General features: G+C 39.3%; 1 protein-coding gene across 8 annotated transcripts in view; it reads right to left on the reverse strand.

The window, feature by feature from the left end:
- The window catches only part of STAG2 (STAG2 cohesin complex component), a 182,897-nt gene that overhangs the window by 43,210 nt on the left and 123,070 nt on the right, over positions 1–16,617 (reverse strand). For 7 of the 8 annotated variants that reach the window (XM_073361285.1, XM_073361289.1, XM_073361284.1 and 4 more), the window contains exons 16-22: positions 10,026–10,129; positions 9,711–9,803; positions 9,410–9,499; positions 8,177–8,380; positions 1,785–1,855; positions 1,363–1,450; positions 1,192–1,272 (exon numbers count right to left, since the gene is read on the reverse strand). In XM_073361285.1, coding sequence (XP_073217386.1) covers positions 1,192–1,272; positions 1,363–1,450; positions 1,785–1,855; positions 8,177–8,380; positions 9,410–9,499; positions 9,711–9,803; positions 10,026–10,129 — 731 coding nt within the window. The remainder of the gene's footprint in view (positions 1–1,191; positions 1,273–1,362; positions 1,451–1,784; positions 1,856–8,176; positions 8,381–9,409; positions 9,500–9,710; positions 9,804–10,025; positions 10,130–16,617) is intronic. The other variant, XM_073361283.1, reaches the window with a different exon arrangement.

Here is a 16,617-nt window from a genome sequence, read left to right on the forward strand (position 1 = left end):
GGAGCAAAATTTCTCCTTTTTTCAGATTATGTTCATTTCACAGCTAATTTCACAGTTTATAGGCAGTTTCATTGTGCCCTGTGTATAGTCCAAGTCCGCTCCCCCTGTCTTAGCAGCTCTTTCACCCAGCAACAAGGGAGAGGAAAATATTATTGTACAAACGTACCCCCCCCCACCCTCTGAAAACATAAGTCACAAAAATTGACACGTTCAGACAGAAGTGTAATATCTGGAACTCCTTTACATTTTTTTAATTGACAAGAATTTGTTTAAACTTTATTTTTAAAAATTTGAATTGAATGCAAAGTGATGTAGCATTGTCTTCCTGAGTCTGTAGATTCCCAGAGCAACAGCTTTAGGGTGTTAATTAACCAATCAATTTAAAATGATAGTCAAGTCTGAAGGCTAATGATGACAAAGAAGAATCAACATTATTCTCTATTTCACAGATGGTCATTTTAGTGGAAGCATCTAGCCAACTGCATTCCACGCTGTAATCCCATGTGTTCTCAAGTGCTAGGAGTTTCAAGTTTTCCCTATACGGCTGAAAAATCTTCAGCTCTTTCCAGATAATGCATAACTCCATTATTGAAGTCATCACTAAAAAAAATCTGTCGCATGTCAAAAACATGAAAATAGCACAGGCTGAAGCAATACAGAAACAAATTGCAGGATACTGCACAGATTGTTTTATGAAATTTAATACATAAAAACCTCTTCATTTAAATGAATTACCACAGATATTTCAGGGCTTGTATACAATTTAGATCCAGTCCCTGTAGGGCACAAAGAGCCTTGATTATACTGTATTTTGTAAACTTAGTTCACTACTCTGTATTAAGAATTTTATTCTGATATGTATCACAGTGACAGAGTAGCTATGCATCTGAGTTGCTTTGCTACTGTTACCTTAAATTAGATCTTTAAAGTTCTACAGCTTGTTTATTTATACAGACACAATGTTATATTTTAAATAGTAGGGAGGCAAAAGTAAAGGCGGAAGGAATTCAGGGAGTTGTGTAAAAAAGTCATTTTTCATCTTAATTTCAAAAAGTTTCCACCAGCCCTAAAAATTGAGGGTAGATGGAGTGATCCTATAGGTGACACAGATTACAGTAGGAAATTAACAGACTGTCACAATTCTATAAAGATTATACATTCAATTGGACTTACCACTCGAGCATGACATACCTTTGTGGAGCTGCTTTCAGTAATTTTTGCTAACTGCCAAAGGATTACATAATGAGTACACTGCAGTGCATGAATAACTATCTGTGATTAAGAAAAAAAGTTAGATGAAAAAAATCCCAATATAAACATTCACGAAGTATATTCACTGTTATACATGCATATTTTAAATACCTGTTCTGGCATGTCTCCATTTTCAATACCAGTTTTCAATAATTTGTAGTTGCAACCAAACAAGTCCCATCTTGACAAGTCATGAGCACTAGAGAAAGCAGAAATGAAGCAGTGTTGTAACACATCAAATGGTTATATTTTATTATACTAATTCTAGAATTTGGCATTTAATAACTACACTATGCTTTTAACTGTTCTAGTAAAGAAACCAGATAGAGTTCAGTTTAAATCATGAGTATATTTTTGTATAAATGTTTTTGTATTTACAATAGTCTTCTATTCAAGATTTGCCAATGTCAAATTAAAACCAAACAAAAAAATAAGTTTTGCACAAAGTTTAACATGGTCAATTTAATAATATAAGAAACAATAGTATGTTGCAAATATGAAAATCAAGATATTCAGGCTGAGATTCCACTTACTTGTGGAAAGCAGTGATTCTCTTTAATGTAGACAAGACTTGATAAGCATCATCTTCATCAGGTTCCTCACCCTATTACACAATTATTTTGTTGTAAGAGTTGCAGTAAAAAGTGTTTTAAATTAAATAGTCTGAAGGCATCAACACATTTTGGAATAATTCATATCTGTGTTGGGAAAAGTGGTATTACAACAAGATACAAAATACTAGCTAGAATAAGTCATGAGAACTATCAATCCTCACATTTCAGATAAATTGCTCACCAGAGCTAAGATCAGGTAGAAATTTTCTATATGGCATACACAGCACAGAACAATTGGGCAGGTGTATTCTGAAGGTGATTCAAGTTTCTCCATCGAATCCAGCAGAGGCCACTGTTACACAACAGATACTGGACTAGATGGACCATTGGTCAGTACTGATATGGTAAGTACCTCAGTCTTAAAACCATTCTTTTTCCACCTAGCCAAAGAAATATGGAAACCTTCAACCTAGCCCAGTAAACCCTTTAGGAACATGTTCAGGCTCAACTCTAAACCAAAAGAGATAGGTAGGAAACCTTACAGATATTCTTTCCCTGATTTGTACCTTACATCCAAACTTCTTCCTGACCCCTTACTTCTCTCCTGTCTCCCCATGAGTACCCTGACAACTCAAACATAACATATCACCCATATGGCTATCCGTACCTAAGACATTAAATTACTATTAATTAGTCACTGGGGTACACTTCACTATCAAATTAATTTTAACAATTAGGTTGTTCCTGCTGCTGACGGAGAATTTCAACAAGAGGGCAGCTGGGGGTGGGGGAGCAACTGAAGTTTCTTGAATAAAATGGGTGACCAGCAGGCTATACATCATCACTATGCTTATCTGGGGAAAGGCTATTCTGGTAATCTGACTCACCTATGAAGATGATATAGATAAATGTTTAAAATTTTTACTAGAAGAAATCTCCTTTAGATATTTAAAAGCTAAATTACAACAAATTAGTTCCGTAAACAAGGGAGAGAACCTCATAAATTAGGGATCAAGTATGAACAACATACTAAAAATACTCTGAAATGCTAATAATTCTATCCAAACTAAATTCAACAAATCAAAGGACTTCAACACATACTTTAAGTTACAGAGCTGATTCTTTGTTGTTTGAATAAACTCCTATAAGTACAATGCAATCTGGGTTCAGTTTCAATTCAGCTAGCTGAGTCACATAGCAAAATCCTGCTAAATTTCTTTGATTATTTTTGGAAATGCCCAAGTGTCATGATGTGTATTTATTTATTTATTTGTGGTAGCAGCCAACTGGGCTATTTCTGAGGAGAAGTTGTACATAGAGACCATAAAGATGAAAGATCTTCTGGCTACGGCAACAAACTTTGAGACTTGAGACCTATTCCTAGCGCTTCCTTTGTAGCCTTGGTCAAGTCATTTAACACTGCACTTCCGTTTCATCTTCTGAAATATGGTTATACTACTTACTGACCTTGCAGAGGTGTTGCAATCATTTTAGAATGGCAACAATATTTTTCTATTTTGCAAAACAGATTTGAAGTAATTGCTTAATTTTAGATTTATAAAAGTTCACCCTACCATGTCTTGTAAAGTGATTTGAGATCATCAGATAGAAAGTTCTATCATGTTAAATATGATCATTAGCACCTCAACTGCCAATTTCTATTTCTGTAGGGATTCCTGAGGGTGGCCCCTAGTACTGTAAGAATACATGTGGTAGAGAACAGGAGGAGAGACAAAGGCAATGGCACAAGTCCTTGTTGACAATACTCAAAAGTCAGTCATGAGTGTACTAGTCTAGACCAGATTTTCAGTCTCCCATGATTGGTGGGGATAAGCCAGCAATTCTTCATTTCTGCTTGCTTGGAGAAGGGAGGGAGCTTCTGGAAAAAAGGCCCAGAACAGAATACCTAAATCTGTTATGAAACGACCATGGGGGAGGATCCCTTAACTACTTAAACTTGACTTGATGGTGTTTCTCCTTCCTATCCTGAAGGAGCTCAAACTTATGAAGATCTGAGGGTTCCTTAATGGCAACATCCTAGATCTTCCTCATACAACTTGATGCCATCAGAGAGGGCCTGCATCAAGTGGGATCTAGATATATCTTCTGTTTCTGAAGCCTAGACCCACAAAATTCTTCTACCAACAGCTAACAATACAATGTTAACAGAGTTATGTCAAGAGCAGCATCACAAAGAGGATGACAGAGGTCTGGAGACTTAATTTCTCTGAATTCCCAGCACATTTTGCTCTGCAATTTGCACTGTATTTGTAGCCAGGTTAGGGAGCATCTACATGGAGCTACACATGCTGCAAAAGAAAAAAAAAATCTTTATTTCTAAGATTTTAAAGGACAGGATAAGAGTCCAACTTGAATAAGAGTCCAGGGATAATAATGAGAATAAAAAAACCAAACTATCTTCCCCACTGAAGTCCAAGTCTTCCTTCAGTTACTTAGAGGGTGGAGAGCTTGTCATTCTTTGAGGAAGAGAGGGGCTTTGCTTTCTTCAAGTATGTCTACACAGCAAAAAAAAAAAAAAAAAAAATCCGTGGCAGGCTTGTGCCAGACAACTCAGGCTCAGAGGGCTTGGGCTGTTTCATTGCTGGGTAGACTTCTGGGCTCAGGCGGGAGCCCGAACTCTAGTCTTCCCTGGACCTTTATAATCTTGCATTTGCAGGAGGAAGATGGGCCACAAACCCCCAAAAGCATCTGGGTCACAGATTTTCCCACAGAAAGTCCTATTTGAGTCCACAGACAATCTGAAACAATATATCTAAGAGGCAGATGCTCCATTCATCTCAAATCAGGACACAATGGAATAGTACTAATTTTTCCAAGATGTCACTGGGATTTCAGCATTTCTTTCTCAGTTTGCCATTTGTGCATGATATTGACTTATCTCCTAGGAGCTACCTCTTGCTTTCTATCGTCCCTCTCAAAGGGGTAGTAACTGGGTTTTCACTGCCTGTTCTGCGCATTGTTTCAATGAGGCAGGCACTGCTGTTTGGGATTCTGAGGTGGAATCCAAGGAGCCAGAAGCATAGCTTGTGAGTAAGGCAGGTTGTAGTACAGTGAAGTAGCTGAGAACTAAGGGAGCAAGGGAGATGAGCAACTAAAGCTCTTCCCTTTGGCACACACTGGGAAGGAGAAGCTGAACATCACCACAGAAACAGAAGCCCACGGAGTAGAGCCAAGTTGCAGAAAATCCCGTCCTCCAAAATAATAACTGAGAAATTCATTTATGTTCAACATCAACGAGTATTTCCAACTATGAGCCATAAGTGTGTAAGTGGAGGTAGGAATGAAATTACTTCACACAGATAAAATAATATTGTAGCAGAATTTGTTTTCATGTAGAGGTCTATGCAGGGCCTTGGCAAGACTATCAGATCTATTATGCAAAAAAACCCTCGAGAAAAATTTGGTTTAACTATAGCATTAATGCTCTCATTCACTGTGGGGTAGCTGAGGAGAATATCCTCTTGGAAATTCACAGTCAGTGGAATATGGAAGTGATAAAACTGGTTTGTGAAATTTGCAAAGAAGTTTTCAGATCTTTCATGGCGTTTTGGAAAAATCACTTTTTGTGGTTTCTTTTTTGTTTAGATACTACAAGATGGCTTACACTGTCTTTAACAGGACAGATTTCAGTTGGGGTTCCTTTCAGTTTCTACTGAAATATATCAAGAATAAAGGGTACTTATGCACACTGGATTTAGAGAGTGCCTAACACTTATCTGCCATAAAGGAATACATGAATAAGCAACAATAACGATACAGAAAACAAAGCTCCTTTAAAAATTATTCATCAGCAAAATCTTTCAGCTTCTGACACCAAAAAGTTAAAACAGAAAAAAGTTCAATTTTTGTGCTGAATCCAATCATTAGACTGAGTATTATTAATTTAGATTGTGGTAGCACCCAAAAGACATCTGGATAGAGGACCCCATCGTGCTAGATGCTTCAATACAGCCGAAGACATGGTCACTGCCCCACAGAACTCATTGTTCTTAGATGCCTTCTTCCTGAAAGCTAGTATAAGTGGAGCTTCACAGATTGACCCTAATTTATCTATCTCCTCACCCCACTTTAAGAGCCTGCATTATAATGTTTTGATTAAAAGTACCATTCACAATGGAATGCCAATTAGATTTTTACTCTATCTTATATAAACCTGAAACAATTGCTTTATGTCTAGAAAAGCCAGGATACAACGTGAAGACTCAATGCAGCATTCCAAACACCATATCAATCTTCGTAACAGTCATAAGAGCATAAAAGCTTCAAGTCACTCATAGAGGTGAACCTCTTCACAGAACTTACAGATGGTAAAGATATAAACAAGACCATCTTGTCCATTATTGTACCAATATAGGATTGTTCCCTAATGTTTCTAATATTTTGGGTACAATTTTCAAAGGTGCCTAAGTGACAAAGGAATCGAAGTCCTATTAATTTTCAATGAGTCTTAGGCTCCTAAAGCAAAGTCACTCAGGCAGTTTTGAAAATTTTACCCTTTGTCCTTTTTCATTTTGGCTGTCACATGCAAAGAAACTTCCACCATTTCCCTTGGGAAACAATTCCAGTACCTGATGTGTCTTAATGTCATTACATTTTTCCTGCCACTATTCCCAGGATAGGTTTCAGAGTAGCAGCCGTGTTAGTCTGTATCCACAAAAAGAAAAGGAGTACTTGTGGCACCATAGAGACTAACAAATTTATTTGAGCATAAGCTTTCAGGTTCTTAAAAGAAGAATTTTAATTAAAGAAAAAGTAAAAGAATCAGCTCTGTAAAATCAAGATGGTAAATACCTTACAGCGTAATCAGATTCAAAACACAGAGAATCCCTCTAGGCAAAACCTTAAGTTACAAAAAGACACAAAAACAGCAATATACATTCCATTCAGCACAACTTATTTTACCAGCCATTTAACAAAAGGAAATCTAACGCATTTCTAGCTAGATTACTTACTAACTTAACGTAAGTTCTGAGGAGTTATGAAGAGCATTCCTGATTGGTTCCTGGCAAAAGCATCCCACAGACAGAGCCTTTGTTCCCCCCCGGCCCCCAGCTTTGAAAGTAACTTGTCTCCTCATTGGTCATTTTGGTCAGCTGCCAGCGAAGTTATCTTAGCTTCTTAACCCTTTACAGGTGAAAGGGTTTTGCCTCTGGCCAGGAGGGATGTGGGGACCTGAATAAAAGACCCCCTAAGCTTATTCTTACCAGCTTAGGTTAAAAACTTCCTCAGGGTATAAACTTTGCCATGTCCTTGAACCCTATGCTGCCACCACCAAGCGTGTTAAACGAAGAACAGGGAAAGAGACCACCTGGAGACGTCTTCCCCCAAAATATCCCCCCAAGCCCTACACCCCCTTTCCTGAGGAAGGCTTGATAAAAATCCTCACCAATTTGCATAGATGAACACAGACCCAAACCCTTGGATCTTAAAAACAATGCAAAAGCAATCAGGTTCTTAAAAGAAGAATTTTAATTAAAGCAAAAGTAAAAGAATCACCTCTGTAAAATCAGGATGGTAAATACCCTACAGGGTACTGCATCCAATGAAGTGAGCTGTAGCTCACGAAAGCTTATGCTCAAATAAATTGGTTAGTCTCTAAGGTGCCACAAGTACTCCTTTTCTTATTCCCAGGATAGTCCTTTTTACATTCTACAGAATTCATTTTCATCCTTTGTGTTTACATCCTACTAATATTTGAACAGTGGGATAGGATTGTTTAAACAAAAAATACTTCCTAATGCTGCAACAAGTGCCTTTGATGATAAATTGGGGATTGGTCCTGCTTTGAGCAGGGGGTTGGACTAGATGACCTCCTGAGGTCCCTTCCAATCCTGATATTCTATGATTCTATGATTTCACATATACTGAACTTATAAAAAACAAACAGGTTAAAAAAAAAGATGAAATGCCACATAATAGAAAGTATGGATGTCAATTAAAAGTGTTACTTGCAAAATCTACAAGCTAAGTAACTCTAATCACCATATATAAATTTTGCAACTTGATTGTTTAAAAATTGAAGGTCCAAGTGAATTTAATAGCATAAAGAGACAAACTATGAAGTTATGCTTAAAAAAATCACCAACAGATTTTGACCCACATGACGTTGAAAGGGTAGTAAACAGAATCACCACCAACTTAATATCATAACAAAAAAGACTCGGATTCACCAGACTTGAAATGGTATATTACTATAATGATATATATATTATATATAAATGGTATATTACTATGACTACATTAAAAGTTTTGTAAATTAGAGTGGATTTAGCATGCTTTGCAGATACTAAGCCAACAACATATAATGAAAATGTTAAGATATGAAAAAGATCCTCATGCACATGATATACCTCTTGCAGAAAATCTTCCAGAAGTCGGTTAAACTTGTCTGCCAGCTCATCTATTAACTGACTTCTTGCAATGTCAACTCTGTTAAAGATTGTGAATTCTTCATTACAGAGTGCATGGTATGTTTTAGAACACGCTTCTAAAACATCCGTATCTGTGTGCTTCTCTACAATATCCCGAATCTGTCGCAATAAGGCATCCAAATGCTACAAAAGTAAAGACAAAGTTCCAATTATATTCTAGTTATGAAAGCAAAGATTTTTAGATTGTTTTGTTATGTTCAATATGACAGTCATGAAAGTAAGAACACTATTTTAGAAAATTGCCAATTCTCTAGAGAAAGCGAGAGTAGCAATACAATACAATACAAAACAAAAAATAAACTGGGGGACAGTGAAGACTACAAATTTGAAACACATACCAAAATTAACTTTTTAAATACAAAAGAAAAAATTTAGATAGTAGTTGAATTAATGGCGATGGTTGCACAGTGTATAGAACAACATTTATTTCCCACTCTCAAATACTTGTATTTGTACATAATGGTCACAAGAAAAACTTTTCAGTTGTGTTATAATTAAATGTATGATATACAGGCAATATTGTGATAATATCTAGTCATCAAAAGCAAAACGGAAAAACTTAAGAGCAACCCCTGTATTTATAAACACGTATCGAATATATTTTCTCTATACCACCGCAGGGAGAAAATGTCAATATATCACCTTTCAAATTGTAATACCATAAACAATTTTACTAACAATAAAAAGTTTACAACCATGTAGCTCAATTGACACTTCTCAAATGCAAGTTTTATGTTTTACTACTTTTAGTACTTACAGAAGAACGAACCTAATTATACTAGCTACAACTAAGTTTAGCACAAGCTTCTCTCCCCAAATGGTGTACCTGTTCTGAAATGTAATAACCCTGATAGCCCAGAACTGGGATGCTCTTACATGACAATCACTTGTCTAGAAAGACTCTCTCCTCTATTGATCTTGACCAAGAAATCTTTCAAAAGCAAACTTAGGCTCTGACACTCTCTAAGACAAATAGCCAGTGGAGACCATGAAGCTCAGGCCTTTTCTTCACTCATATAGATGCACCAGAACAAACAGCATTTACACAAGCGGTTTTCACAAGTCTAGCAGCGCTGATGTCTGAAATCTCAGTGAGGACAAGGTCTCAGTTCAGTTTTTTCCCCTCTTTAATTTCATTTTATGTTATCTTACCTTTTCTAATCGTCCTGTTGTATAGATTTCCAAGTCAAAATACTGTGGCAGCTGCAACAAGTTGGTCACTTTTTCTGCATCTACAGAATACTGTCAAGTTAACAAAAATAATTAAGGCCTACAAGATTTTTGTTTTGGAGTTATTACAATAAGACCTAGCTAATTATTACTAACACATAATCAAAACAAGTATCAAATATATTGTAGTTTCTAATGACATACAGGGCATTGGGAGACATGCACTATTTGCCTAACATTTTGACAACACACAACCTCTACCTCCAAATAGAATTAAACTTACTTTTGCTAATAACTGAGGAAGTGCCACTGCAAAAAGCTCTGTAATTCTTGTCCTGTCATCCAGCTGTGTTTTCTTCTCTTTTGCTGTCAGCACCTAAATTATTGATGTAAGAAAGTTTTTAAAACTAAAAACTGACTGTTTTTTAAACAGGTTTTGGGACTAAACTATTTTACACTCTTCTTATTCAGTGCAGTCAAAAAATCAGGGCCATAAAAGACCTGAATACTAAAATAACAGAAAAAACAATAAAAAGGCAGAATTTAACAGAATTTCTCTCTCAACAATGTATGTTGTTTCAAAGCTTATAGGTCATACCCTTTTCCCTGTTCCTCTTCCCACAGGTGGATGGCATTCTGCTGCTTGTCGAATTGTACACAGCATTATTTCAATCAGTGCACTTTCCTGTCTATCAGTTAAAGCTGAAATTAAAAAGAAAACAGATCATAATTGCAACTTGTCACTTTTTCATTCATATATATTAGTACCATAGCACCGGATTCCTTAGACATCAAGCAACAAGGTTTTTACTTCAAAGTTTGTAAGCGAAGGGCTTATGACTTTGTGCGCTGCAGAGAGCCCTCAACTCTTATTGATATGAAGAGAAACTGAAGATGCTCAGCACCTCACAGGATCAGACAGAAAATATATAAAGTTGGGGGAATGATGCAACAGAGTCACGTGATCTGTGCTGTAAATTTGGTATGCTGTTTTAGTTTTTCTAGTATAAATAAGGCTATACTTGTGACACAGGAGTGGCAGATTTTGTAATTTTCCTATTTCCCTTCTCCCCAAAAAATCTATTTTTGGCATTTAATTATTTTTGCATGTGGGTATGGAGATGTGACAGTAAACAGAACTTTAGAGTTATTCACCTATAACTGGAATTCTACAAGATGACCTCTTCGCGTTCAGAGTCTTGAGATGAGCTGGCAGTGCAGCTTGGACCTGTGGAACATTCTGACAGCAGCAGCCATTGGGGCACCCTCACACTCCCTGCCTCTCCTTCCCTTGCAGCTCCAAATGTTCAGAGAGTAGGGCTATAAAAGGTGACAAGGTGTACTGGTTTTCTCAGTTCTTTCTACTGCATTCTCAGGTTCAAAGTTGAAATTAGGATTCCAAGGAAGAGAGGAAGGTAGGCAGGCAGTGTGAATGTGCAGAGTCCAGCATGAGAACCTATGATTACAGGTGAGTATCCTTCATTTCTTCAAGTGACCTCTGCACATTTGCATTCTTGGGAGTCTGGCAAACAGTACTCCTCCCTCCAGATAGTGTGAAAGGAGACCTACTTAAATAGAGACTGTAATTCCGCTTCACCAAACTGTGCATCTTATATAGATACCAGTTCTAAGAAATAATGTTTTGTGAAAGTATGAACAGAGCTCCAAAGAGCAACTCAACAGATTTTTAATCTGGAATGTATGTACGGCCAGACGTGGAACTGGCCTTTACTCTAATCAAGTGTGCTTTAAGCCCTTATGGAAAAGTAACAAATGTGTATTTATAACATTCTTCAATAGAGTCTAAGACCATTTAGAAATACATTAATATGCAACTGCCTGACCTTCACTCTTTTTCTCCATAAAAGACAGTTTAGGTGATTTCCTGTATTCCTGAGATCTAATCGAAATAGATTAGATCTCAGGAATACAGGAAATCACCTAAACAGATAGCTAATGCTATCATAGCATCCAAGGCATGTAGCTTACTTCTCCTGAATGAAAGTGAGGTCTCGGAAAAAATACTAGTAAGTTTACAAACTGGTTAACATGAAATTCTGTTACCACCAGGAAACATTTTGGGTGTGGAAGAAGGATCATTTTATCTTTGTGAAATACCGTAAGAGGGCATGGGAGATGTCAGAGAGACAAGGTGGGTGAAGTATCTTTTATTGGACCAGCTTCTGTGGATGAAAGAGAGGAACTTTCAAGACACTCACAAGTCTTCTTCAGATCTGAAACAGCCCTGAAGGAGAGCTCTGTGTAGCTCAAAAGCTTCCCAAGAATTTCAAATGAAATATCCCAGTATGGACTGGACAGGAGCTGAAGCTGAGTTTATGATATTGTTTGTTTCCCACAAAGAGAATCTTTTTTACTTATAACACAAGTGAGTCTTGGAGTTCAACTGAATCTACTGTACCTTTCCTTAACAGTATAGTACCAGTTTGGTCAGGTTCCTGTACTTTTACTGTTAAGTGGAGAGAGTCTGGGTTTGGAAAGCAAATCACACCTTTTTGCTTGGTCAATAGGAATGGAATCGCAGAGACAGACAGATAAAACTCCTTGTGATAGTTGAAATAGTTCTAAGAACCACTATTTTGCCACGGCTGGAGCAATCAGGTTAACATTGGCTTTATATTGTTCGATTTTTACGTAGAACTCTTTGAATGAGGGAAATGGGGGTTGGAGGAGAGAACACAAGAGACCTACTCCCCATCTAGAAAAAATGTATCAGAAACTGATGGTCTCCTCCTGGTCTGGAGCAAAACCTCTGACATTTAGAGCTGTGTCTTCTTGCGAATAAATCTATGTCCTGACATCCCCACAGGGAGAAGTCATTCACTCCAGAATAACCGCTCATCCTAATCTGCTAGTATATTCTCCTTACCTGCAAGTGGACAGTTTAGGAACTGAATACAACTCCTTTGAGGACACACTGAAGTTTGAGTCCACCATATAAGAATCAGGAACACATCCCTAGGTAGTGTCAATTTCATAATCATGCTGTCTACACTTGTCATACAGTGTTTTGATAGTCAGGGCTGCAGAAGACTCATCTCTAGATAGGCACACACAGAGCTACATACCTCGCCAAAGCCCATCTTGAAGAATATTACTATCTGACATGAGTCCTTCTCCAATAATTTTATTGCTGCAACCCAATTTTTAAAATGCTTTTCTTCTGGAAGAAAATCTCTGTTTATTTGAGAATCCAGATTGCCTCAATAAAAGGTCTGATCTGGTGGTGTGTGTAATTTCTTCAGCTTTATCTTGAACCCTAGTGCATATTTGTGACAGAGCTTTTGCTACAACCTACTGTGAGGATACCCTGATGAGCCAATCGTTCAAATAAGAGTAGACATGGAAATTCTGACATCTTAAATGCGCTGCTACTGCTGAAAAGCATTTTGTGAATACTACTGCGGGAGGGGGAGGGCAGAGGGCTTCATGCGTTGCCCTTGCCTCCAGGCATCACCTGCCGCACCTCCCATTGGCCGGGAACGGGGAACCACGGCCAATGGGAGCTTCAGGGAAGGTACCTGGAGGCGTGGCAAGGTCAGTGCAAAGAGCCCTGTGCCTCCCCCCCGTCACCCCAGGGGCTGCAGGGACATGGTGCTGGCCGCTTCCCAAAGCTGCGCGGCGTGGGGCCAGGGCAGGCAGGCATGGAGACTGCCCTGGCCCCAGTGTGCGCTGCTGCCACCCCGGAGCTGCTTTAGGTAAGTGATGCCGGGCCGGAGCCCGAACCCCTCCTGCACCCTGCCCCCCAACTCCCTGCCTGCACCTCACACCCCTTCCCTGAGCCCCCTCATACAGCCCGCACCCTTCCTCTGCCCCAATCCCTTGCCCTGAGCCCATTCCTGCACACCGCACCCTCTCGCACTCCCTACCGCACCCCAACCCCCTGCCCTGGCCCTGCAAATAATTTTCTCACCCAGCTGTGGCCCTCGGCCCAAAAACTTTGCCCACCCCTGCTTTAGCTCATGGTTTGGGTCTCTGCTGTGGCTGAATAGGGAGCTATTCCTTCCTTCAAAATGAAGTGGAAGAGAATGTTCCTTTCCAAAAACAACCATATCCACTGGTATCCCAAATCTTTTCCTAGAGGATTGAGAAATTCCTCGAGACCCTGCAGTAGAACTGATGTCTTTCACATTCTCTAAACCTCATCTGTTCAGCACTTAACAAATGCGTGTCTTCCACTCTAGTTCTTGTTTCCGGATAAAGTACAAATGAACATATCTCGAGTCACCACTTGTAGTTACATGTGGATGCCACTGCTCTACATACAGTACCAAAAGCATCAAAGAATACTCTCAAGATGTACTTATCAACTGACCTTCAATAATAAGGGGTCTGACCAGTTTACTCTAGTCTCCTGGCAGTGACCGCGCAAACATTCTCTCCCAAATAAAACTGACATCTGGACATTACTGCCTATTAGTTGACCATTCTGATTCGTATTGTGGCAAAAGAGAACATCCTTCTACTCACATCATCTTCCTTCTTATCAACTATCTGAAGAGACAGAAGAATTGACCTCCTTTAGCTCTTTGGACAGCAGCTTCCACTACAAATGAATTTGGATCTGGGTGAGTCTGGAGAACAAGAATCACTCATGAGAAAGCTGGTATAACTTATCTAATTTTTTAGAAATTGCCAGTCCAGTTGATGGATATAATCAGGCATTTTTTACCAGCTGTAATAAACCATCTAAAACTGGCCAGGTAATCCTATTCCTAGAGGGTGACCCCAGAATATCAAAAAATCAGATGTATAGTTTCCTCTAAGATTACGACGGGGAAGTTAAAGGTAGAATCATAGAATATCAGGGTTGGAAGGGATCTCAGGAGGTCATCTAATCCAACCCGCTGCTCAAAGCAGGACTAATCCCCAACTAAATCATCCCATCCAGGGCTTTGTCAAGTCTGACCTTAAAAATCTCTAAGGAAGGAGATTTCACCACCTAGAAAACCCATTCCAGTGCTTCACCACCCTCCTAGTCAAAAAGTTTTTCCTAATATCCAACCTAAACCTCCCCACTGCAACTTGAGACCATTACTCCTTGTTTTATCATCTGGTACCACTGAGAACAGTGTAGATTCATCACCTTTGGAATCCCCTTTCAGGTAGTTGAAAGTAGCTATCAAATCCCCCCTCATTCTTCTCTTCTGCAGACTAAATAATACCAGTTCTTTCAGCCTCTCCTCCTAAATCATGTGCTCCAGCCCCCTAATCATTTTTGTTGCCCTCCGCTGGATTCTTTCCCATTTTTCCACATCCTTCCTGTAGTGTGGGACCCAAAACTGGACACAGTACTCCAGATGAGGCCTCACCAATGCCGAATAGAGGGGAATGATCACATCCCTCGATCTGCTGGAAATGTTCCTACTTATACAGCCCAATGTTCCTACTTATACAGCGTTAGCCTTCTTGGCAACAAGGGCACACTGTTGACTCATATCCAGTTTCTCGTCCACCATAATCCTTAAGTCCTTTTCTGCAGAACTGCTGCCTAGCCATTCGGTCCCTAGTCTGTAGCAGTACATGGGATTTTTCCTTCCTAAGTGCAGGACTCTGCACTTGTCCTTGTTGAACCTCAGATTTCTTTTGGCCCACTCCTCTAATTTGTCTAGGTCCCTCTGTATCGTATCCCTGCCCTCCAGTGTATCTACCACTCCTCCCAGTTTAGTGTCATCTGCAAACTTGCTGAGGGTGCAATCCATGCCATCCTCCAGATCATTAATAAAGTGTGCTGTCCAGTGCAGTAGTCTGAGAGCTAACCTTGTTCATGAAGACAGAGGCGTAAAAGGCACTGAGTACATTGGCTTTTTCCACATCCTCTGTCACTAGGTTGCCTCCCCCATTCAGTAAGGGGCCCACACTTTCCCTGAACACCTTCTTGTTGCTAATATACCTGAAAAAACCCTTCTTGTTACTCTTAATATCCCTTGCTAGCTGCAACTCCAAGTTTGATTTGGCCTTCCTGATTTCACTCCTGCATACCTGAGCAATATTTTTATACTCCTTCCAGGTCATTTGTCCAATCTTCCACTTCTTGTAAGCTTCTTTTTTGTGTTTAAGAGCAGCAAGAATTTCACTAATCCGAGGACGAGATTAATGTATTTCTGAGGAGGTCGGCACAGCTAGGGAAACTGATTTAGCTTGTAAGGTTTTTCTCTTTACTGAAGGAAAAAAAAAAATAAACTGGCACCACTACCATATGCTTCTTTCTTTTAAGCATGGGGGATAACGTATCTGTTGCTGCACAAGGGCTCCTGATTCGAAAGTCTCTCTGATATTCCAGAGGCTCAAAGCAATGAACCTGAACCACCATGGTACGGTGTTCGTATAAATGCCTAACACAGTGGGGTCCTGAGTCTGTGACCAGGGTTCCGAGGTGCTACAGTAATACAAACAAATAATAATTGTATATCCAGCAACCAAAAGCTCTGAGGAAGCATCAGGTGCTTTATCAGGCTTACAATGAGGTTCTGAGCATGAGAACAATGGTGTTTGATCCAGGTAGGGTGTGGATCCATGATACAACCTTGGTCCTTAATATCATCCTTCACTCTGCCAAGGATGGACCTTATAGGTACCACTTTCACATTTCAGTGTGTGGAACTGGAAATCCCAGGTCCTTAATCACATGCTCTCCAGGACTGGCTCTTTTTGCAGAGGCAGATACCTCTGGAACAGGTACAGAGAAGGGCTACTAGGATGATCCGAGGAATGGAAAACTTGTCTTATGAAAGGAGACTCAAGGAGCTTGGCTTGTTTAGCCTAACTAAAAGAAGGTTGAGGGGAGATATGATTGCTCTCTATAAATAGATCAGAGGAATAAATACCGGAGAGGGAGAGGAACTATTTACGCTCAGTACCAATGTGGATACAAGAACCCATGGATATAAACTGGCCACCAGGAAGTTTAGACTTGAAATTAGAAGAAGGTTTCTAACCATCAGAGAAGTGAAGTTTTGGAATAGCCTTCCAATGGAAGCAGTGGGGGCAAAAGATCTATCTGGCTTAAGATTAAACTCGATAAGTTTATGGAGGCGATGGTATGATGGGATAACATGGTTTTGATAATTAAATATTCATGGTAAATAGGCCTAATGGCCTGTGATGGAATGTTAGATGGGGTGGGATCTGAGTTACCCAGGAAAGAATTTTCTGTAGTATCTGGCTAGTGA

This window comes from Lepidochelys kempii, chromosome 9 (assembly GCF_965140265.1).
Source record: "Lepidochelys kempii isolate rLepKem1 chromosome 9, rLepKem1.hap2, whole genome shotgun sequence".
Classification (NCBI taxonomy): domain Eukaryota; kingdom Metazoa; phylum Chordata; order Testudines; family Cheloniidae; genus Lepidochelys; species Lepidochelys kempii.